At 39.4% G+C, this 24,769-nt stretch overlaps 1 protein-coding gene across 4 annotated transcripts in view; it reads left to right on the forward strand.

The window, feature by feature from the left end:
• Nucleotides 1–24,769, forward strand: part of CUNH18orf54 (chromosome unknown C18orf54 homolog) — a 62,137-nt gene that overhangs the window by 27,795 nt on the left and 9,573 nt on the right. For 3 of the 4 annotated variants that reach the window (XM_053902740.1, XM_019464007.2, XM_053902739.1), the window contains 2 exons: nt 20,250–20,357; nt 21,506–21,617. In XM_053902740.1, coding sequence (XP_053758715.1) covers nt 20,250–20,340 — 91 coding nt within the window. In that variant the 3' untranslated portion in view covers nt 20,341–20,357; nt 21,506–21,617. Of the gene's footprint in view, nt 1–20,249; nt 20,358–21,505; nt 21,737–22,248; nt 22,456–24,769 lie in introns of those variants that run through there. The other variant, XM_019464008.2, reaches the window with a different exon arrangement.

Genomic DNA, 24,769 nt, shown 5'->3' on the forward strand with positions numbered 1-24,769 from the left:
CAAATTGAGGAACACTGTCTTGGGTTTGTTTGGATTATATGTCTTTCTATGTTATTTCTTGTTGAAATTTATAAATGTGGATTTTTTTTTTTTTTTGGTATCTAAAGTTTAAGCTAACATCTTGTTAACTTATATATAGTTATACCAAAATGTTTTTTGAAGATAAATCATGACAAGATTCTCCCTTGCCCCATGTTTTGAATACATGGAATCACTCATAGGTTTGAATTTTTGTTTTATCTTTCCTTTTCCAACGTGTACTGTGTGTCTCAAAACCTATTTGGTGGAAGTGCTATGAAGAAGTAAACTTGCCAAAATGATGCAAGTACTGTGAAAAGAGACAAAAGAAGCAAAAGGCCAATAAAATTGATGATTCGTGAACAATTGAAGTTTCTTGAAATGTGAAAGAGTGTGTATCATTCTGTTCCATGTACCAGTTGGATGTTTTATATCGTGTTAGTTTGTAGTGCCGATCATACAATGATTGGTGCAAACCTGGTTCTGAATATGTGAACGAACACATATTCAGGTTATATTGTTAGATTTTTTTCCCATGACATTTGAAATTATTCCTTTTCTGTTTCCCTATTTTCTTTCTTCTTTATATTCATCTGTGGCTAAGATTGTTTTCCTTTTTTGAACAAAAATACCTTTTTGCCCTCCCAGTTTGTTTTAGACCAGACTTCTGTAACCACTTTTCTCACAATGTAGCAACTTTTCTAACGATGTAACAGATGTATCTGTCCATTCTTCATTATCTTAACTAAGAGGAGTCCATTTGTCTAAAACCTATTTATTTTTTAAATGTTTATTAATTTTTTGAGAGAGGGAGAGCACAAGCGGGGTAGGGGCAGAAAGAGAGAGGCCAAATCTGAAGCAAACTCCAGGCTCTGAGCTGTCAGCCCAGAGCCTGATGTAGGGCGCGAATGCCTGAACCAGGAGATCATGACCTGAGTCAAAGTTGGATACTTAATCGGATTGAGCCACCCAGGCACCCCTGCCTAATACCTATTTCAACCTTTAACATTCCTTCCCTCACTTTCAGCCCTTACATTGAAGAGTGGCTGACCGGTCTGCAAGACACTGTTGTAACACCAACACTGTAACATTACTAATCTACTTCAGAAATTTGCTGTAAATTGCCTTACTCATTCTCCCAACTTTCTACATATATTCTCACCTTTGTGGATGTTATTTCCCATACTTGAAATACTTAGTTTTCTTTCATTCTGGTTATGTAAAGCTTACTCCAGAATTTCTTTAAAGCTCTAACTGAATGTTGTATTTTCTTTTCCAAATATTCTAACGTTCTTTCAAACTGGGTAGGTTGGCTTTCCTTTTTCCTCTCCCATCATTCATTTAGCTATTCTATTTCTTGCTTTTGTTATGAATAATGTCTCTCTACCACATTGTGTCCCTAGGGGAGAGAATGTCTCAAGAGTTAGAGGATTGATTTTTATCTCCTTGATAAGATAGTACCTCTTAACATTACATTGTATAACCAGGAACGTGTAAACTTAAAGTCGTGATTGATAATTTTAAGCGTAGTTCTCCCTATAAGAGTGTAGGCTCAAGAAAGGACAGATCATACTGTTTTATGTGATGTTCTGCAAATCCTTAAAATGAAGTAAATTAAGCCTATTTTTAGATGTTGCTGGTGCTCTTTATCAAATAGGATCAATATTTGTGTACTTTGGATGACGTCTGTAAGCCTTCTAACCTCTTGAGCTCTCAAAGCTAAGATTTTTTAGTTTTTATATATTTTGTATTTCATCACATATACACATTATTTTACAGATCTAGGGCTATGTCTAGGAAAGCTTTCAGCAGCTGGTTTTCATTGTGTTCTTTTGAGCTTGGCTTGATGGGAAACTAGCATTCTGGGTCCAATCTAGAAACAGGAATGACATAGTGATTATAACAAGAGAAATTTAACATGAAAAAGTTTTAAACTGTGACAAAAGAAATATGAGAATTCTATATGGTACCCCAGAACTGAGGGGGAGTACCCAAGGAAAAGGTACCCTTGGGTACCTATTGGAAGTAAGGGGCTTAAGATTTGGATTCAGATCTCACTGAAGAAGGGGTAGCTGTAGCCTGCTGGATGGCAGAGAAGTTTACTGGTTTGGCCAGCCCAGAGTTGGTCTTCAGTCACTAGGCAAATGGGAAGTCACCCTCCAAGGTTCAGGAAGGCTGTAGCTAGTTACTGGGTGTGTAGGCACACAGAGGCAGGAAGGGGTCTCAGTGTTGGCAGGACACCTGAAACATGAAGTGTTTGTGTTGGGAGGGTTGCAGGAAGGTGATTACCAGCCTGGTCCAGATCTGTGAGTGCCAAGAAGACCCATAACATTCTGGGATTGTGACTGGGGGAACAGATCAGATGTCTTCATACCCACCTGGTTTGCTGATGGTGCAGCTGCCAGAAAGCAGTGGGAGAGCCCCTTCAGGGTGAATTTGGAACTGACAGACTGTAAATTCATAGATTTTGAAAGGTTTTGGTGGGAGAGAACACATATGGAAAATACAAAATGCCTCACCTATCTCTGCCCTCTGTTTTGCAACATCTTATATAGCCTATTCAAACCAAGAACTAGGCATAAAGGTAAGGTAGCAAGAATGTCAGGTCATTTAGAAAACAGGTAAAATGAGAGAACATGGGCCAGTGTTTTAAAAATCTAATGATCGGTGCCTGGGTGGCTCAGTTGGTAAAGTGTCCAACTTTGGCTCAGGTCATGATCTCATGGTTCGTGAGTTCCAGCCCTGCGTGGGGCTGTGTGCTGACAGCTCAGAGCCTGGAGCCTGCTTCGGATTCTGTGTCTTCCTCTTTCTCTGCCCCTCCCCCGCTCATGCTCGGTCTCTAAAAATGAATAAAATGTAAAATACCTAAATAAATAATGAATTTGGTAACTTTATAAAATAGTTCTGAACTAATGAGTGTTTCTGGAAATGAAGTTTCCTGAAATTGGAATGCTTTGTTTTATAGTATATTTTTGCTTTAATTAAACAACTTTTTGCTTTTCTGTGTCTTCCCCGTATTGCTCTTAATTTTTCCCCTCAAGATCATCTCACATGCATATTCAGTCTTCCAAGTATTGAAATCAACAAGAGTAATGCTCTTTCCATCTGTCAGGCTAAGTATATCTAGTTTCTAAAGTATTTCTTTAGACAAAGTTTTCATTATTGTCTCACTTTGTGGATGTTCCCTAGCTTTCAATATTTTGTTGTTTAAGAGCCTGGCTTTATTTTACAAGTGATCCAGAGCCCTACTTAATAGCAAAACTAGAGTATATCCTTTATTTTTTTTTTTAAATTGAGTTATAACTAAAAGTTTGATGTGTACAGCACGATGATTCGATATTTATGTATGTTGTGAAATGTTCACAATAAGTCTAGTTAACATCCTTCCACTTTTTAAAAAATTTTAAATTCTAGTATAGTTAATATGCAGTGTTACATTAGTTTCAGGTGTTCAATATAGTAATTCAATTCCATCACCCAGTGCTCATCATCAGTGCACTCCTTAATCCCCATCACCTATTTCATCCATCCCCACCCACCCACCTTCCCTCTGGTAACCATCAGTTTGTTCTCTGTAGTTAAGAGTCTGTTTCTTGGTTTGTCTCTTTTTTTCACTTTGTTTTTCTTATTGCCACCTGTAGCTAGCTTTTTTTTCTTTGCTGAGGTATATAACTGATAAATAAAATTGTAAGATATTTAGAGTGTGAATTGTGATGATTTGATATACATTATGAAGAGTGCCCCCATCTAGTTACTGCACCCACCATCTCATATATATCTCTATTTTTTTTCTTTTTGGTGAATTATTTTTTTCCAATGTGGCACCAATATGCAACATGCAAAGAGTAGAATGGAACCCTACATTCGATTCTTTATTACTCCATCCGGCTAGCATTTATTTGGCTCCTGGCTCTGTGCTAGATGTGTTTGGAGGTGGATGGAGGAGAGGGGAATGCAGGGGTGGGAGAGGCGATGAATAAGAAGGCATGACTGTCATGAGGAACTCATGGTAGAAAGATGTAAACGGACACGATTACACTACAACCGGTAAGGGTTGTTTCAGAGGACTGAACAGCTGCTGTAAAGGCACAGGAGGTGGAACACCTAAGTGGTCTGGGGAGATCAGGAATTCTTTCACTCAGGAGGGAAAGCTGATCTGGAAAAATGAAGTTTGCCATCAGAGAAATTGGGTGGAAGGCATTTCAGACATGGGTGTAATGTGCAAAGACTTGAGCGCTAAAATGGTCTGATACAGGATTCATCGACTCAGAAGAGAATGTTGTATGTTTTAGTGGGAGACACTTGTGCTTTAGTATCAGGCTTCTGATTCTGCTGTTTATTAGCTCTTTGTTGTGAACAAGGTACTTGACCTTGCCCTTGTCTTTTGTTTTCCTTCCCATTTGTAACAGCTACTTTATAGCTTTGAGCATTAAATGGTGTAAGTTATGCCTGGCATATATGACATGGTGAATACTAGCTACTTATGTGGTAACGCATCCCGTTGAGGGAGGCACTAGGAGTAAGATGCAAGGCTGCTTCTGTCCTCATGCCTCCCGTTCTAGTCTCCATACTATTGCAAGACTTGTCCTTTAAAAACATGTCTGAGATGTACCTCTTCCCAGAATTCCCAGTGGCTTCCCATCTCAAAAGTAAATGTGAAGTTTCGACTATAGCCTAAGAAGTCCTGTGTGGTGTGCCAACACCTCTTCCCTCAGTCCCCCAAACCGGAACATTTCCTACCACTGGATTTGCTCTCTGATTCAGTCACAATGGTCTTGTTCTCAGGTAACTACAAATATGCTTCTGTCTCCAGGCTGTTGCACTGTATCCTACATCTGTGTGGTCTTTCCTCAAATACCCCATGATTCTCTCCCTCAGGTGTCTGCTGAAATATTTTATCACAGAGGCCTACCCTAACCCCCGCCACTCCCTATGCTGTTATTTATTTATTTATTTATTTAGCCTCTTTACTCCTTTTTTTTTTTCTTAAAGTTGAGGGCAGAGACTTTGTTTTAATTCACTGTTTTCTTCCCAACAACCAGAATTGTGCCTAGGATTAAAGTGATACATAAATATTGTTCTGTGAATGAATGAGGCGAATGAATGAGGGGTCCCATCTAAGACCCTTGGAATACTCAGCTAAGAATTTTTTCCAGATACTAAAACCAAGTATTTTCCGTCTTTCCAGTAGTTAGTCCATATGGCCTGATACCATCTTAGCGATTTTTTTTATTATTTATTTATTTTTATTTTTTTTTTCCAATATATGAAGTTTATTGTCAAATTGGTTTCCATACAACACCCAGTGCTCATCCCAAAAGGTGCCCTCCTCAATACCCATCACCCACCCTCCCCTCCCTCCCGCCCCCCATCAACCCTCAGTTTGTTCTCAGTTTTTAAGAGTCTCTTATGCTTTGGCTCTCTCCCAGTCTAACCTCTTTTTTTTTTTTTTTTTCCTTCCCCTCCCCCATGGCTTTCTGTTAAGTTTCTCAGGATCCACATAAGAGTGAAAACATATGGTATCTGTCTTTCTCTGTATGGCTTATTTCACTTAGCATAACACTCTCCAGTTTTTAGTTGTTTTTTTTAAACATTTTTTAAAAAGTTTATCTTAGAGCGCAAGCTCTAAGGGGAGGGGCAGAGAGAGGGAGAGAGAGAGAGCTCAAACTAACAAACCATGAAATCATGGCCTAAGGCAAAACCAAGAGTCCAACCCTTAATGGACTGAGCCACCCAGGAGCCCCTAACTTGTTCAGAGGTATACAACTACTTTTACTGAGGCTCCTATGATATTTTAGTGTAAAATAAGTTCTCAGAATATAGGTTTTATTTTTTTTATAATAATGCTTAGAGGGCTATTGATTTATTTGTATTAGGTTGCAATAGTAGATGCTGTTTGATTTACTGAATAATTGGGTTTTTGGATGAGACTGTAAGACAACAACAGAAATGAGCACAAAGAAGTCTCTTGGAAGGGGATTCAGAAGCTCTGATGACCATTATTGTGCGTAACTTGGCTCATCCAGGGTTAAAAGGAACATGATCATGCCCCTGACAAACTAATAATTTAGCACCCCTTCAAATAATTTAAATTTTGAAAAATTTGGGAGAGACTTAGGGGAAATATGAACAATTTTATTCATAGACAGAGTTACTGGGGGTATAGCTCAGTGGTAGAGCGTTTGCATAAACAGTTACTTATTTCATCGTTGCAAATTAAAGCATAATTGATATGCTATTAAAAAGGAGTGAAGAGTAGCAACTGTTTCCCAAATTTCTGCTGTAGTTCTTGGTTGTATGTGTGTGAGCATGTAGTTTTGAGTCAGATTTCTTAGGACAGTTTAAAATTTAAAGGTCATAAACCCTCCCTCCCCTACTTTGTTAGCTGTGGTGCCTTGGGCAAGTTGCAGCTTTAAATGAGGTAAAACTTGTAAAATGCTTACTTATTAGCACAGTGCCTCACACATAGTAGGTGCCCAGTGTTAGAAGCTATTGGTAAATACAATTTTTTCAGAATTTCAGCTGATCATAATGGTTGTCATGTAGCTGCCTGTGTGTGGATATTTTGTGGAAATAGATATGGGTCTGTGTTAGTAAGGACTGCTTAAAAATTTTCTCCCACTAGAGGGCACTGTCTTCTTTGGCAATAACAAGATTAAGAAACTGGCCTACTGCCCCTAATCTTGTTTTGAGCTCCAACCGTGGCTCAAAGTTCTCCATTTATAACTCTTAAAGATTGTGCTAGAATATGTTAAGAAATGATCTTTCTTATCTTCCCTTTCCTTCCCACTTAAAGATACGTGTTTTATTTATTTATTTATTTATTTATTTATTTATTTATTTATTTTTGAGGCAGGAGAAACATCTTTCTCCATTCTGTAGACTGGATATATTCTTTAGACTTAAGACATTATGATTCTGGGGAGCATGGGTGGCTCAGTCGGTTGGGTGGCCTCTTATCCTTGATTTCAGATCGGGTCATGATCTCATAGTTTGTGAGTCTGAGACCCACATCAGTGCAAAGCTTGCTTGGAATTCATTCTCTCTCTCTTTCTTCCTCTCTCTCATGCATGCATGTATATGCTCTCTCAAAATAAATGAACTTAAAAAAAGATATTATGATTCAGACCCTGACTCCTCTCTGCAGCATACTTCAGTCCCAGGATTCTTGTTAGACCGCTAATAGACTTGCATTGTACGAGGTCTCTCCCTTGTCACCCTCCTCCAAATTGCATAATGGAGGAGTATTTGGGCCTTGGCACATGCTTATGTCATTGTAAAGGGTTGGCTCTTGAAAGAAAAAATTGGCTTTGGGTCTTGAAGACACAGGCTTGACATCATGAACTGGGAGTAGAGGTTCAAGGGAAGTACTCCGGTTACTTATCATCCTTGAAGCCTCTTCCTTATACATATGGTTAAAGCAAACTTAGCTAGTAGACTAAACCAGTGGCCATAGCTTCCCCAACATCTCTTCATTTCAAGTCAGGGAGAAAAGAGAAGAGGTGAGGTGGTGAAGGAGAAAAAAAGGTGGAAAAGGGGCAACAAAAGGTGAAGTACAAAGTTTGAAAACCTCACTATTTTGAACTAACACCCTGCTTAGGTTAATCTTTTCATGGATTAGTAGAAGTTTCTGATTCCTACCTGGTAACTATGCCTACAGAGTAACTTTGCGAAGGATGATATAACATCCATATCCTAGTCTGTATGTGACTTATCGTTTTCTCCCTTGGTTCAATCTGTACGCAGTGGTATGTCAATGTGAGGGGCCCAGGTACTATGTCAGGCCTTCACTGGGGAGGCCACAAAAGGGAGTCCCCAAACATGAAAAGGTGAGCAAGGTATAGAGATAAGGGACTAGGAGGAGAGTGGACAATCTGCCAGGATGACTGGGTTGCTAAGAATTCTCTAAGGCCCAGTGGGAATAGCCGGGGTGGGGCTGGTGAGGAGGGCTCCCGTTTGAGTTATCTTTGTATGGTCCTGAGTTGTAAAATCCTCTTAGGAGCTGGAGCACCCGTAGCTCAGTTTTAGGTTCTAGAAATATCTAGATCTCATAGCATATTTTTTCATAGCATTCTCTCTGACCCATAGTCTCAGATTCAAATGAAAAAGACCAAATTTAGCATTAACTGCATAGCAGGGGTTTCTCTGACCTCACTTGTCAAGAATCCCCCAAACCAGGGCTTTGGTTCAATAATTTGAACAATATCTCATCCAAGGACTACACATTCTGACGTCAAATGAAAAGGGCAAAGTAGGAATACTTTTAATATTGACAGAGTTGAAATAATGGCTAAAATCAGAGACAACTAAGGAGTTTCCTGAAAGCTGACCAGTTGTTCAACACTGGTTCTGTAGGAACTAGCTTATACACAATCTAGTAGAAATAATCATCCTTCTAATGAAGCAGGATCTACCCTTCCTGGAGGAGTAACTAATAAATGGTGATTAACTGATTCTTAACACATACCTTTCTAATGATGGGGAGAATTTATATCTGTGTTCTAGACTGTGACTCACAGGTCAAATGTAGTGTGCTGCTGGCTTTGGTACAGTCCACAGCTAAGAATTTTTTTTTTTTTTTTTTTACATTTTTAAATGATTGAATAGAATTTAAAAGATGAATATTTTATGACACATAGAAATAAAAAAATACAATATACATCAACATTACTAGCCTAAGTACTCATCACAATATTTCCAATTCATAGAAAAGCAACAAATTAGAAAAAAATTGTAATAATCACAACAGAATTTCTTCACAAAAATAAAAAAATGAAATTGAGGCTGAAGCCGCGGTGTTTTCAGTGCCTTACTTGTTAGCCAAGTAAGCTAAACTGTTTGTTGATAGTGAGTTAAATTGTCATTCATTACAGCAACTGAAGCAATGTGTTCACAGAAAACAAACTTGTTTAAGACTATTAGCTTTTTGGGAAGAATAGCTGATCAAAGTGCTGATGGCATTGGGAGCAGTATCAATAGTCAATTAAAAATCAGGGCAAACAATTTCAATGGCTTTTCTTGGTTCTTGATGAGTCTAAAAGATGTTATGATACCAAGTTGCTTTTATTCCAGAAGTTAATGCTGAGCTTGAAGTGACAAAAGAATTAGCCTCTATGAATGGTCTGTTTTTAATTTTTTTTAATGTTTTATTATTTATTTATTTTGGAGAGAGAAACAGAGCTCGAGCAAGGGAGAAGCAGAGAGAGAGGGAGACACAGAATCCAAAAGCTCCAGGTTCTGAGCTGTCAGCGTAGAGCCCAACGCAGGGTTTGAACCCATGAACTGCAAGATCATGACCCAAGCCGAAGTTGGACACTTAACCGACTGAGCCATTCAGGTGCTCCTGAAATTTTTCTTAATAAGAACAAGCCTCAAACATAATGGAACACTGAGTGGCTTTGGAAGTTAGGTATTGAGGCAGACCTCATAATGTGTCTTAATGAATTCAGGCTAAAATTGCAAGGTGGAACATCAGGTATATGCCAGTCTTAGACCTTGGTAAAGTTGTTTTGATGACAACTAATGTTTGAATCTTAAGTCATGTCAAACGCTTCTCGTGCTTTCAAATGTTAAAACAAGAAGCAAGATCTCCACTCCTACACACGTTTGCAGGGGATGTATTTTTGAAGCTCAAGCTAGTTTCAGCAACAAGTTTTGGACCTCCTGTGACTACACAGGGGATTTCCATATTAAAAAAAAATCCAGTTAGTTGTAAAATTGAAGAGATTTCACCTTACTTTCATTTGAAGGTGATTAATGTGAGGACACACTAAAAAAGGAAAATATCAAGTGAAGAAACTCATAAAATTCTGTAAATGCTTCCCAAATGATAAATATGCTCAACTAAAATAATTTGCTTCTAGAGCAGTATCAGTGTGTGTCACTAACTGTGTGAAAAGATGTTTTAAAAAATGAAGTATGTAAAATCTCATATGGGTCAGCATTAATAGATGAACATTTGCAATTGGTTTTGATGATAAGGAGCATTAACTTTGAATCCCAATGAAGCAAAATGTTATTTCCCTCCAAAGAATTCAATTTTCTTCATTAATAGACTTGGTTATAAAAATTATACATATTATTATATTTTAATTTTATCAAAACATTGTTTGAAGTTTATTTTCTTTCTTGGTATGTAAGTACTTATGTAATATCTTTGATTTTACCTCTGCTTCTTGGACCATAAAGACTAAAATATTTACTATCTGGTCCATTATAGGAATTTTTTGTTGACCCCTGCACTAGAGTTATGTTTCTGCAATATTGGATTGAGGAGTAACTCTCTAAGTATATATTGAATCCCTACAGCCTTCAGTGGTAGCCTAAGGCCACAGTGCCTAGCCACTGTCCTGTTATATTTATTGCTGTGGTGTGTTGGCATTTTAAAAAATGTATTCATTCCTTCAAGGATTTTATCATAGTTGGTAGGACCATCTAGAAGTTTTTGTTTGTTTGTTTTTTTCTCCTGTGAGATGAGCATTGGTTCTGTAATTATACCTTCTCTTTAGAAATTTATCTAATTTAGCCCTTTGGAATCCACAGGTGAGCCCTTCTTTTACTTGGTAATTGTGTGTAAGCACATGTACTGATTAACTGTTGAGCCCCTCTTTCTTCTAGTTCTATATGTGACCATTGATGCTCTCAATCCTTCTTCGTTTGGGTATAGTATCTGCTTGCTCTAGGATTACTCAGTTCACTCACTGTTCCCTTCCCTGTGTTTACTGTGGTGTCTACAGAGAAGTAAGTATATATCTATAATTAATCAATTAATTAAAAAGTTTATTTATTTTGAGAGAGAGAGGCAGAGAGAGAGGGAAAGAGAGAACCCCAAGCAGTCTGCACTGACAGTGCGGAGCCCGATGCAGGGCTCAATCTCACGAACTGGTGAGATCATGACCTGAACCAAAATCAAGGGTTGGACACTGAACCCACTGAGCCACCCAGGCACCCCAGTATATATGTATAATTTATAAACATATTATTAGTAGAATAAACAGATCCCTATGTATTACTACTCTTCTACTTATAAAAATATAGAATACATTCTATTTATCCTTTTATATTACTTTTTATCCTTTGAGTATCATTGTAAACTTAGAGTATCATTAAACATTTCACAGGTTCCATATATTTCAATTAACCACAACAGAACTTATTTGAAGCTGAAATTATCACAGTCTGGCTCGTGAAGGCTCTTGAAATCTTCCTTTGTGTTGACATTCTCGAAAACATGATTGCTTTCTGGAAACAGAAGGATGTTCCAGACCCTTCTTATTTTTTCCTGCCATATGATCTAGTCATAACCTCTTTTCAAGGAATCAGGAGTTCTTGTTCCTCATGGCAGAGAAGTGTATTAGGGACCAAAATCTGGACACTAGGGAAGAACACGAGAGTGGATGGAGGGCAAAAGTACAGATACTACAGATGTCATTGGACTGTTAGTAGCGATGGAGCTGGAAATTCATACATGAGTTCACACTCATGTTTCTTATTTAGCTCATCACATTGCTGTACCATACCTGTTTTCTCATGCTTTGTTTTTTTAATACTGTTCTGTATATGATTTAATTGACTGCTTAGATTTCCCCCGATTTAACATTCTAGAAGGGTAAGATAGGGGGAGACTGATGAAGGCTGGGTGCATTGGTCACTAGTAGGTAATGGTTTCGGGGAAGAGATATGATTGTATGGAATGTAAAGATCATGTAAGAATAAATTCATTCATTTAAGCCTACTAAATGCCCCAAGTATTATGCTAAGCTTTGATGACAGTGTCTCTGCTCTGTGTAGTCTATAATCTGGCAGTGGAGGCATTCAAGTAACAAATAATTTTACCATGAACTGAGATGAGAACTTCATATGAAGCATAGAGGGTGTTCTGAGAATGTATTATAGGAGCACTTACCTAGTTCTGGGGTGTTAGAGTAGATAGAAGGGACAAGGAAGTGGCACTTGGCAGGTGAATGGGGAAGAACAGTGAACCATGTTCAGAAGGAGCTTGCTGTTCAGAGACATTCAGGGCTCACACAGGAGATGAAATTGTAGCTATTGAAGGCTTGTTGTTTTTTAAGAAATAATTTAAACTTTTTTTTTCCTTTGTGAATTAAAAGAAAAAAAAGGGGGGCCATAGGATCAAAGTTTATGGACTACATAAGTTCAGACTGTTAAAAAAGAAAACCACAGGTCCAAAATGGTATCCCTTAGGTTAAGGCCCCAAGTCAGTAAATCAAGACTTAATATCTAACCTGACTGTAGTTTCAACCCCTCAGGAATGTAACCTTTAAGCAATCAACATGGAATTTCCTGGCCAAGACTAGGAAATATACTTATGGACACCTTTGGTTCCCCTTAGGAACCTTGCCTAAAGGATGGAGTCCTTGTGAATAAATTTCTTCTTTTTTAAAAGATTTCTTTTAATATTTATTTATTTTTGAAAAAGAGAGAGAGACAGAGGGTGAGCAGGGTAGAGGCAGAGAGACGGAGGCACAGAATCCAAAGCAGGCTACGCTCCAGGCTGTGAGCTGTCATCACAGAGCCCAACGTGGGGCTCGAACTCATGAGCCATGAGATCATGACCTGAGCTGAAGTCGGACCCTTAACCAACTGAGCCCCCAAGTGCCCCAATTCCTTCATTTTTTAAATGCCCTTTCTGCCTGTAAAAAACCTTTCTTTTGTTTTTCTCAGTGGAGCTCCCCTCTATTTGTCAGATGGGATGTTGCCTATTTAGGAGTCATTTAATAAAGCCAATTAGATCTTCAAATTTACTCTGTTGAATTTTTTTTCCCCTTACCAACACCCACATACCCTAAGAGTAAGAAAGACACAATTTCTATTCTTTTCCTATGGGCACATAGCTTGGCACCAATAAAGCTGAGCCTCCCTTTTCTAGGAAATTTTGATCACCTTCTTAAAATTGCTCCCTCCCAAGCCACACACTTCTGCCTTTCCCTGCTTATTTTTTCCCCATAACACTTACCATTTTCTAATGTAGAATGTGAATTACCACTTTTTATTCATCTATTTGTTTGTTCTGATCCTCTTCTAGAATGTAACCCACATGTGGGCCGGGCATTTTGTCATTTTCATTTACTGGTATATCCCAGGCAACTAGAATGACACCTGGCACATATGGGGCATTTAGTTAATATTTGTTAATTGAATGGATTTGAGCTGTGTTGGGAGAAAAAACATTTCCTCTGCCTTTCAAGTTTATTCTGGCTGGTCTAAGAATTAAATTAACATGAGACAGAAATTAAAAAGAGAAAAATCGAGCAAAAGTTTGTAATAACACGTATACCTCCAGCATATATGGGAGAGACTCAGGAAAAGTAAGTAACTCCCATAATGGCCAAAACCATCATCTTAAATACCATTGTCAGCTAAAAATAAAAGAAGATGCTGGGATAGGGAGTCATTTATGGGAAGTTACCAGGACAAACCCAGTAAATAAGAGTAAGATTTTTATGCAGATTTAAGCCCAAGCCTTCTTGATAGGAGTTTCTTGAGATTGAGTCATCTCCTCTCTTTCTGACATAAGGTGGGAGAAACACCCTAACTAATGATATTTCCCTTAGGGGAACTTCTACTTTGTTTTCAGAGTTTCTCTCATTTCTGCTGTTTCTTAAAAATAACCAGCTTAAAATAATCAATAAGCCAAAGAGTATATCTTGGGGTGGCAAAATTTGCTCCCCTTCAGCTGTAATGGTTTCTGGAGTTGGACTCAGCTAGTTATTTGTTCATATAATCACTCAGTGGCCTTCCTGGAGTTATCTTTCTCTGTTAATATGTTTTTAAATTGGCACTATAAATTATATATGAAGCAACTTAATTTGGGGAAAAATAACTGCAATGTTGAATATCCTGAATCATTATGTCCAAGAAATCTTGAAAAAATGGGAGTGTTGGGAAGCTAGCAGTCTAATGCTTTTTCTCAAAATAATTATATCCTCAATTCAAGTGTGTAGAGCTAGACTGTCTTAAGTCCATTTAGTCTAGCCTTAATTTTATACATATGAGGAAACTGACTTAACAAGGTTAAGGAAATAGTCCAAGATCAGATTGTCATGTAGAATTGAATGAATAGAATATTTTCATTTTCATTTCCTCCCTTCCTCCCTTCCTCCCTCTTTAGAGAGAGTGAGCACAAGTGGTAGCTGAAGTGATAGGAGAGAGAATATTAAGCGGGCTCCAGGCCCAGCCCAGACCTGGAGCTCAGTTGAGTGGAGCTCAATCCCATAATCCTGAGATCATGACCTGAGCCAAAGTCAAGAGTCAGACTGGCTTAACTGACTGAGCCACCCATGGGTCCTGAATATTTTCATTTTCTTAATTTCACAAGTTCAGAAATCATTCCCAATGGTCTCTGACAATTATTTTAGAAGCTCATACCCACGTAATTCCTGTAATATTAGAGTTCTTCTTGAGAACCTGTTGGAATGGATAATGGTGGAGTATGGGAGCAGGGGGAGTATGTATTGAGCCTTTTTCCATTAAGATCTGGAATTTAAATGGATGGCATTGATTTTGAGGATATAAAATATTTAAAATAATTGCTTAAGTTTTCTCTGTGGGGCCAGTAAGGTGATTTCCTCATCTCGTTGACAGGGTACCATAAAACTTTATGTTTTTCCTGTTTGATTTTCCTTGTGCATTTGTTAGCTGGAATGAATCATTATATTGTAGAGTCTTTGAGGCAAGGGCCTATGTCATCTATGACTTTTGTGATCTCTGCAGTGTCAGGTTTATAGTACATCCTCATGTATCTGTGGTAGCCAGTGGTCATCTGAAAGTTGAACACCAGATAAGAAACATTTACATAATGAAGGCATTGATCATTCTTGTTACTGGTAGAGATTTCAAAGGAAGTAATCAGAAAGAATTCCTCAACATTGTCTTATCAATCTATGCCACATGAACAATTATAAAAGGCAGATAACCTGGAGATGGAGGAAGTTGGGGAAACGTTCTTATTGGAACCTAGAACTTCCCTGCTAGTCATGTCAGCTCTAGTTGGCCCAGTTTAAGTAAAATAGTATTCTTTTATGATTGGATGTGTTCCAGGAAAATAAATTCAAGTCACTTAATGAAGAGTTATATCTTAATATATATTCAGTTTATCTTTTTGATAGATATTGCAATCAGCAGCTCTTAACACTTGCCAAATATATTATTCGTAAGCTCCTAGCCCTTGGAATGGAGATAAACATTTAAAAAATAAAGCTGGCAGCAAACCTTAGTGAGAATAATGGCTGGAGATGGTATAAATATGTTTGTTTTAGTTTGTGGTAACAAATAGACTGCCCAGATGTATACTGGTGAAATAGAACAGAACTTTATTATTTGTTTATGCAAGAATTTGAAATGAGAGTTCTGGTTGGTAAGTGGGTTTTGTCTACACAGTGAACTGTGGGCTTAGGCTCCTTCCCTCTCGTGGCTTTGCCATCCCCAGGCTATCTCTGCATCCAGCTGGTGAAAGGCAGAGGGGGCATGGTGGGGGCTTACTCTCTTTTGTTTTTTTTGGTCTTAGCTTGGAATAGAATTTCTGCTCATATGTCATTGACTAAAACTCAGTTACATGGCCACATCTAACTGCTAAGGATGTTGGGAAATATAAACTAGTCTGGGTCCAGGAAAAGAGGTAATGGTTATTTTTCAGGATTTTCTTTCTCTCCCTCTCTCTTCTTGCTTTCCCTCCCTCCTCCTCCTTTCTTCTCTTCCACCTGCCCTCCCTCCCTCCTTCCTTCCTTCTTTTTTCCTCTTCTTTTTTCCTTTTTATTTTAAGATAGTCATACACTTCAGACCTTGGCATTGCAGATATTCGCTGAATGGTTAACATCTACATAACCATAGAACAGCTTTCAAAATTTGGCACAATACTATTAGCTGAACTTATAGACCTTATTCAGATTTCACTAGTTTTCCCCCATAATGTCATTTTTCTGTTCCAGCATCCAGTCCGTTTAGTTGTCGTGTTTCCTTAGTCTCTTGCCTTTTATGACCTTGCCACTTTTGAAGAGTCAGTAATTACGTAAAATGTCACTCTGGGTTTGTTTTATGTTTTCTCGTGATTAGACTGAGGGTAATGCATTTCCAGGACGGCTACCATAGACCAGAGATAATCTGCCCTTTTGGTGCATCATATCTAAGGGTATATGATGTCAGCATGTATCACAGATGATGCTAACCTTATTCACGTGGCCAGGATGGTGCATCCCAGGATTCTCCACGCTGAACTCACAATCTGCCCTTTTGTGTAATTATTGAGTATTTAGGAGAGATACTTTAGGAATATACAAATATTCTGTTTTCAGCTTAACCTTTCAACCAGTAATTTTAGCACCCATTGAGGGATCTTGCCTGCAGCAATTATTACTTTGATATTTTAATGGTGATTTTCTATTTCCTACATTAAAAAATGGATTTTTGTGGGGCGCCTGCGTGGCTCAGTCGGTTAAGCGTCCGACTGCGGCTCAGGTCATGATCTCGCCTTCAGAGTTTGAGCCTCACATCAGGCTCTGTGCTGACAGCTCAGAACCTGGAGCCCGTTTCAGATTCTGTGTCTCCCTCTCTCTCTCTGCCCCTCCCCTGTCATGCTCTGTCTCTCTCTCTCTCTCTCAAAAACAAATAAACATTAAAAACATTTTTTTAAAGTAAAAAAAAAAAACAGATTTTTGTTAGATATCTGATGGTTACTGATAGATATTAAAGATTCCTGCCTTCTTCCCAGCACTGCCCAGTTTGGAAATTAAAGTGATCATGGTTTAAATAATATTAAGTAGATTAGAAGAAGATGAAGGGGTTAAAAGAGAATATAAATATAAAAGAGAATATAAAAGAATATAAAAGATTATATTGCTTCTGCTTTGTAGTACTTAGATATGGTCCCGATAGGAAGCTCCTTGGAATGTCAGTAAGAAAACCTGGGTTTTAGTTAAAATTCTACTAGCTTAATGTAAGCAGGTCTTTTTACTCTAATTTTAAAAATAAGGACAATTTACATATTGTTCAGGGTAACAGGTGAGAATGTAGTAATTTGAATTATTATGAGGGGTCATAGATGGTTTATGAGCTCAAGTGTCCTTATGCTATGGTAAAGTATAGGTATTACAGTGAGTCTACTTGTACTTATTAAAAGGAACCAGATGAACATTAATTGGGTATGTACTGTATGCAGGCACTGTGCTAAGTGCTTTATGTATATTAACTCGTTTAATCCTTTCATGCTTTTACGAAGGCAACATTACTAACCCCAATGAATGATTGAAGAACTTGAGGCACAGCAAGTTTAATTTTTTTTTTTTCAACGTTTTTTATTTTTTATTTTTGGGACAGAGAGAGACAGAGCATGAACGGGGGAGGGGCAGAGAGAGAGGGAGACACAGAATCGGAAACAGGCTCCAGGCTCCGAGCCATCAGCCCAGAGCCTGACGCGGGGCTCGAACTCACGGACCGCGAGATCGTGACCTGGCTGAAGTCGGACGCTTAACCGACTGCGCCACCCAGGCGCCCCGAGGCACAGCAAGTTTAAATGGCTTGCCCCAGGTCACACAGCTAATAAGTGCAGAGTTAGGATCCAAACCTTGGTGGTCTGGCTCCGGAATGTGCAGTCACCATTCCTCTATAAACTCGTGCTCTGGTTGTAACTATGGGCAGGGCTGATGTTCACCTAGCACGCATTCATCTAGTGATCATGGCAACTAACGACTCCTGTTCTGACTGCTCAGTGCCTGTGCCCTCGAGATGGTTAAATATTTTGGGTACAAACCTGGCCACTGATGAATAAAAATGTTTGCATTTCCTAGTCATGTTTGAATTGGGCAAGTATTATAGTTGACAGCATAAGTGAACCGTAGGAGATATTTGCAGGTGTTTATGTTTGGAGGCACACTAGCTTCATCATTTTGAAGTCAAAACAAAAGTATGGGGCATGTCTTTGTTAATTGTTATTTCCAATTTTGAGATATTGACCCATGTTTGTCTTTGGCCACCACATATAAGTAGTATGGCACTTGTTTAAAAGTGATTATTACATGTGGGATTGGGTGTATTAGAAAAAAATGGGCTGTTGGAAAAGTGGGGTCACTAATGTTCTTCTCTTTGTGGAACTGCTTGGTGATTTGGCTGCTATTTGCAGACTCTGGTTCAGTTTGCAGTTCTGCCTACTTTCTTCCTAGGCTGCCAAGCATTTCTGGTCTGGCAGAAATGACCCCACTTCTGTGGGTGGTGTGAATGGCTAGCATACCCACTACTGAGGGGTCTCTGGGCTGCACCACCCAGTTAACATTCACATGTCTTAGCATGATTTTGATACTATTCCTGCTTTCCACTGTTTTGCTTCAATTCACCTTGAACTATGTGTACATGTATCAAAGGCATGATGTTCCCTTGCAGCAAATAGAAATAGGAAAATCTCCGGCTGAAAGTGGGAGAGCTGGGCATTTGTTTTGGCTCTGCCAGTGACTTACTGTGTTACTTTGGGAAAAATACTTAGCCTCTCTGACCCCCTGTTTTCTTATCTGCAAAGATCAAAAGGACCCCATCCAGCCACAGCATTTCTGGTTTAGTGCTGAAGTGAGTTTTCATATAGCCTGGTGGATGATTTACTTGTCTTGCCATTTAAATAAATGCTAAGTGTAGCTCCCAGAGGTGACAGAGGACTGTGTTTTCATACTTCCAAGAAAGAAAAACAGAAAAATATAAAATCGTGTAAAACTTGCTTTGAAGATCCGTGTAGTATACCATTTGTCGATAAGACCAAGGAAAGTGGCAAACTTTCACTGAGTCTTAGAGAGCACTCATTGCAAGGCACAACCCATTTTCAGAGATGTTAAGGTGTGGAATGGATTCTAGCTAACAAATGCACAGGGAAAATCCAACAGGAAAACATTGTGTTTTATGGTACCCTGAAAACAAGATGGCATCACCTTACTGGCCCCACAGTTAAAACAATTGTTTTAAATAATTTATGGCTTCAAAATCAGTGCCAGTTTCCATGTCTTGGCTGGAAAAGGCTAAATTAGTATGACGCAGGGCTGCATCTTACATTTGATGAGCTATGATAGGAAGGCCATAGGGTCAACTCTCCATCACTTGAGCGTAATGACAACCCTCATCCGTGTTGGATCCTGAGCTGCCTGGCCCAGAGAGGGTTTACATTTTTACGATATGGAATGTTGCAGAGCTGCCTATAGACAAGCTAGAAATATGGAATAGAATGTAATTAACTGTGCCTTTCTGCTGAAGCCGTGTTGGGACTCCAAGGCTCGGCTCAGAATTATGACTTCAGAGAAGTTCCATATCAGACACAATCACTATCTTCTCTCTCCTTGCAGGAGAGTCTTGTACATACTTCTAGCATAACACAGCACAGTCTTTGGTAATGGTTTGCTTTCCATTTCTCCTGCTAGATTATGAGCTATTCCAAGGCCTCGTGCCATTATACAGGAGTGGCAGACAGTCTGGAATATAGTAGGCATTCAGTCATGTTTATTGAAAGATACAGATAGGAAGATAGGAAAGAAGGATGGACCACTTTGTGGATTATAGGAGTGGTTTTTTGCATTATTCAGGCTACCACTCATCACCAGGAAGTATGATGCAAATGAATTTCAAATGAAGATTTAACTGTAACAAAATTCTTCAAGAAACCACATGGAAAAATCAGTCCCATTGTTTAGAGGCAGGACTGATTTGGGTGAAATAGGTTGCACTAGACTAAGCACCCACCATGAAACTGCCAAAAACCAGTGTCCTGAAAAATCTTCAAGGGTGCTTTGCTCTGACATTAAAATTAGCTGCGTGATTTTGGGCAGTTACTGCACTCACTCTCCATGCCTCAGTTTCCTCATCCACAAAATGGGAAGACTCATGGTACCTGATAGAATTGCTATAAGAACTAAATCACAGAATGTATGTATGCAGCACTTAGGACAGTGCCTGGCACGTAGCAAGAGAAGGAAATAAATGTCATTTATCATTATCTGTGTATGCGTCATCAGTGGGCAAAGAGTTGAGGACCAATGGAAGTGTTTTATTGGACTCTAATTTGGCAATTCTCTCTAGGGTTTTTTTTTTTTTTTTTTTAACCAAGATTATAGTTTAAGAGACAGCTTCCTTATTTCGTTTCCTTTCAGCTGTATATAAGGACTCCCTTACTTAAGAATTACCATTCTTCACCTCTCAGGGATCTCCCCATTTGCTAGAGCTACATTCTTCCCCTTTTTCTTTTTCAGTGAATTGGTTGCTTGTTTCTGGGAATGGACAACTCAGCATTTGAAATGCATGAAGATGCCATGCAGAATACTTTGCCTGCGGGGAAGATGAACACCATCTTCAGAATGGTAAAGTGAAGATTTATATCCTGAGATTAGCTCACCGCCAACCTTTATGCAGACCTTAGGAAAGAATCCCTCTTTAGACCAGCTTTCCTCAAGTAACCCTCTTTGGAAAGGTTACATCTCCTGCTCTGAGCATTTCTTGATTTGCTTTCTCTCATAAACTCTTAGCTCACAGCTGCATTAGCTCTGTAACGGTCCAGGCCTCCATAAAGAGTTGTTTATGGTGCAGTATAATGTCATGATACAATGTTAAACTGGATATGTTGATACATGGTTATGCTATGTAAAGTGTATCATTTAAGAATGTTGATGTACTCACATCTATGTCAGAGTTGCTAGTAATCAAAGATATGCCTGCTCAGAGAAGAAGGAATTCAGAGAACAGTGGACAGGAGACCATCAGTACCTACGAATGCCATTGTAGTGGTCAGAGGAGTGAGGGCAAATTGATCCAAATGTTAGGGTGTGTGTTCTCTTCACAGCTCTCAGTAATGTGGATTTTAACTCACAGAAATGATACTGTTGGCTTTAGCATATATTTGTGATGTGAAACCAGGAAGTAGTAACATGGAAATGCATGGAAATATTGTGCTCAGACTTGGTAGATGGGTTAGTAACTCATATCGGTAATACACTGAAGGAAGGGGTTTAATGAAGCTATTTAAATGAAGGAGGGAGGGACAAAGAGGCTGAGACTTCTCAGACCTGTTTACTAGTATGTTACTTTTCTCATGCTTATTACCTGTACATGTAAATGCATATGTACATTCTGGAACTAAAAAGTTCACAGAAAATAGTCTTTATAACATCTTTAATTTTCAGGTGAAGAACCTGGTAAATAGGGACTAATTGGCTGTGCTGGAATACATTTGATATACAAACTTAACTGGCTACTTACTTTCCTAGGAATTTATTCTGTGCCTCAGGTTTTCATATGTTTAGTTTTTTTCTTGTTTATTTGGTGTCAGCAAGGTATATGGGATGTGTGTGTGTGTGTGTGTTTATTTATAACATGTATTATTTTACTGAGTATATTTATTCCACACATGCATTTTTTTTAAATAAAAGAAAAAAATAAACCAAATTAAGAAAGGAGGCAATATTTTTAATGCATCAAGAGTAGAGAATAATGGCTTCATAATTTCTCTTAGGAAAAGAAGAGGCGGTGGTCATTGATGAACATTTTCCTGGTATGTCTCTTGGCCTGTACCATCACCACTGCAGTAGGAGTACTGATACTTTCCTTGGTTTATACTCAGAACTCTCAGCCACATTCAGAAGTTCATTTAGGACTCGAAGCCCGGCCTCTGCAAACAACTCCTGTAGTGCAAAAGGCTGTGGATCCAAAATTCCAGTTTCTTAACCATTTACCTAAGTCCAAGGTATGAATCATACATTTAGGAAAAAGAATCCTCTATTGTAAAGGGGATTTCAGAACAGAGTTTCCTAAGCTTTGTGCCTGTTTCCTAAGCTTTGTGCCCTCCTCATTGGAAGGAACCAGTGGGGGGCCGTCTAGCTGAGGGGAGGTGGGCAGCAAGAAGCATAGGAGTTGGGTTGATGGGCTCGAGGCAGAGATTTTCTGTGGTAGATACAGCTCTATGTCGGGCGGGAGGGGAGAACTGCAGACAGACACATGCGAAGCTTCGATTCTCTTGTCAAGACAGGTGTTCTTTTCATGTCTCACAGGGACTAGACTGACAGCCCTGGAAGCCGCTGCTGTCATCCCCCAAGTCTTGCAGACCCGTTCTTCCTCTTCCCTTCTGGGGCTCCAGTATTTGCCTCACCACCACTGCCTTTTCTGTTTTGCCTCCCTCTTACTCTGTACACCACAGAGGCCTCGTGTTCCTTGGGAGATGGCCTCCGTGTTGATGGCTGTTTGCTTGTGCCTTTTCAGGTGTTTGAATTCCCCGGTGGTGCAATCCAGTGGGCCCGGTATAGGAACGATGTCAAAGACTATCTCAGCATCGAAGAAGAGGCTTTTGGCAGCAGCTTGAACAGTCAGAGATCACACATGACTCTGGGGACCCTGAGGATAAAAAGCAATGGCCTCCGGGCCCCTCACTGGCACTTCAATGCTAACGAACACGGCTATCTTGCACAGGTACAACCAGCTTGCCCGGCATGCTGCACCCGAGTATTTAAGCTGTGTGTCCTCAAGCTATTATTTTCGTTGTTGCAGAGCCTTCTTAACTCCGTGACAGACGGCATCCAGGCTTTGGCTGTGTGTTCAGTTAGATCAGTTAGCAGTGCCTTCAAGCATTAACCTGTTTGTTGTAATTATTCTTGGCATCACTTTGAACTTTTCTTCAGTATCCAATCATTTTTCATCTGCTGTTGTTAAAATAAGATCACTGTTCCATCCTTTGAGCCAAAGCTAAAACTGGTAGCTCTGATCTAATGATCAAAGAGACGGCAGCTTTCTTCTAAAGAAACAAGCGGATTGCTGATTTTCAGCCTGGAGTCCCTAAGATCAGGCCAATTGGATGTCCTTTTGTGGTTCACACTTTGTAGAATTGTCTGGAAGTCAAGTGAAATAGAGCTGGAGGTAAAATGTGTGTTCTCCCTTGAATTTCAAATAATTCATGAATTCTGAAACGTGTGTATTGTTACATTCTGTATTCCAAACACAGGGGAAACTGTAGTGACTAAGTGCTCATGGCACTTTCAGAGTTTGGCCCTGCCCTGCTGGTCTTCTTAATAGATCAGACAGTCTTATGGGACACATTTCTGTTGTTCATGAAACTCCTTTTTTATACTTGATAATTCATTCAGTTTTAGAATTTATAACAGAAAGAGAGATTAGAGTTGTATCTGAGACCAAACACTTCTTTTAAAAAGAAAAAAAAAATTTAATGTTTATTTATTTTTGAGAAAGAGAAAGTGTCAGTGGCAGAGGGGCAGAGAGAGGGAGACACAGAATCTGAAGCAGGCTCCAGGTTCCAAACTCTCAGCACAGAGCCCGACGTGGGGCTCGAACCCACGAACTGCAAGATTATGACCTGAGACGAAGTTGGACGCTTAACCGACTGAGCCACCCGGGTGCCCCTGAGATCAAACACTTCTTACTTCTTATGAGAGAACAGAGGCTCAGATAGATTAAGTTTTCTGAAGATAAACTGTAGTTATTGGCTGGCCTGGGACAAAATCCATGTCTTCTGACTTCTTGTCTTTTTTCCACACATGCCAAATATGTAAAAGAGAACAGTCTCCAAAAGGCTGGTTTCCATGGCTTCGGCTGAGTAGTGGCAGAGTGGTAGGAGGAAGGAGAGGCAGATAGATGCAAGGGGACCCTTAAAAACAAACCCCAAGCTAGGGAGATTAACGTGGAACATGTTCTGGTGGATAACAGGCCTGGACTCCAGCTCAGTCTGGGGCTGCTGTTCTGGAAGCCCAGAGAAAGTTTATAATCTGAGCTTCTAACTGTGGGCTAGAAGGTGGCCAAAAGGTACAAACTTCCAGTTATAAAATTAGTAAATCACGGGATGTAATATATAGTATGGTAACTGTAGTTAATAATACTGTATTGCAAATTTGGAAGTTGCTTAGAGAGTAGATCTTAAAAGTTCCCATCATAAGATGAAAGTCTAATGAGGGTGATGGATGTTACAACTAGGCTGGTGGTGATCATTTCACAATATCTATAAGTATCAAATCTTTATGTTGTGTACCTGAAACTAATAAAATGTAAGTCAATTATATCTTAATTACAAAAATACAAAAAGGATTCAACTCCATAGGAAATAAGTTTGGGCTAGAATATTGTTTAGGTCCCAGGAAAATGGTAGGACCAATCACTCACATGGTAAGGAACCAATCAGTAGGATGTGAAGGAAGTCCCTCTACTGTGTAGCCACCCATGGAAGTTGCTTTTGTTTCTGAGTGTTTTCACAAAAACCTTGGGAGGAGTGGCCCTGAGAGGAGCTGTGCAGCGGGGTGGCCAGTGTGCATGGCCCTGCGGTGTGTGTCCCATCGGCCACTGTGCTGTCTCTGCGCCTGGAGTAGTTGGTTCCGTGATGTGACTAGATACACGCTTCTGCTATTCTCCACCTGTAGACCTGGAGAGAGCTCTTTAGAGGTTCACCTTTCCCCCACATCTTTAATACCCGTCTGGAACATGTTGTACATGTCTGTGCAGACACAGTAAAGACTGCTTGTGGATGCTTCCCTAATGACCAGGAGTTTCTGGTAAAACTCTGGAAGAAATAATGTTGCCTTCTCTACTTACTTGGCAACATAATGCTGGGGAAATGATTAGAGGATGAGAAAAAGGATTTTGTATAAGTGGAATGGAAGTATGGTGTCATATGGATTAAGAGTGTAGACTTCTGCCCCCACCCCCAGCCTCTGGCAACTATCACTCTAGTCTCTTCTTCTAGATATCTTGGCTAGATAGTTAAGTTTTAGGGATCTTCTTT

The sequence above is a fragment of the Panthera pardus genome, unplaced genomic scaffold, assembly GCF_024362965.1.
Source record: "Panthera pardus isolate Hobbes unplaced genomic scaffold, ASM2436296v1 HiC_scaffold_15, whole genome shotgun sequence".
NCBI classification, from domain to species: Eukaryota; Metazoa; Chordata; class Mammalia; order Carnivora; family Felidae; genus Panthera; species Panthera pardus.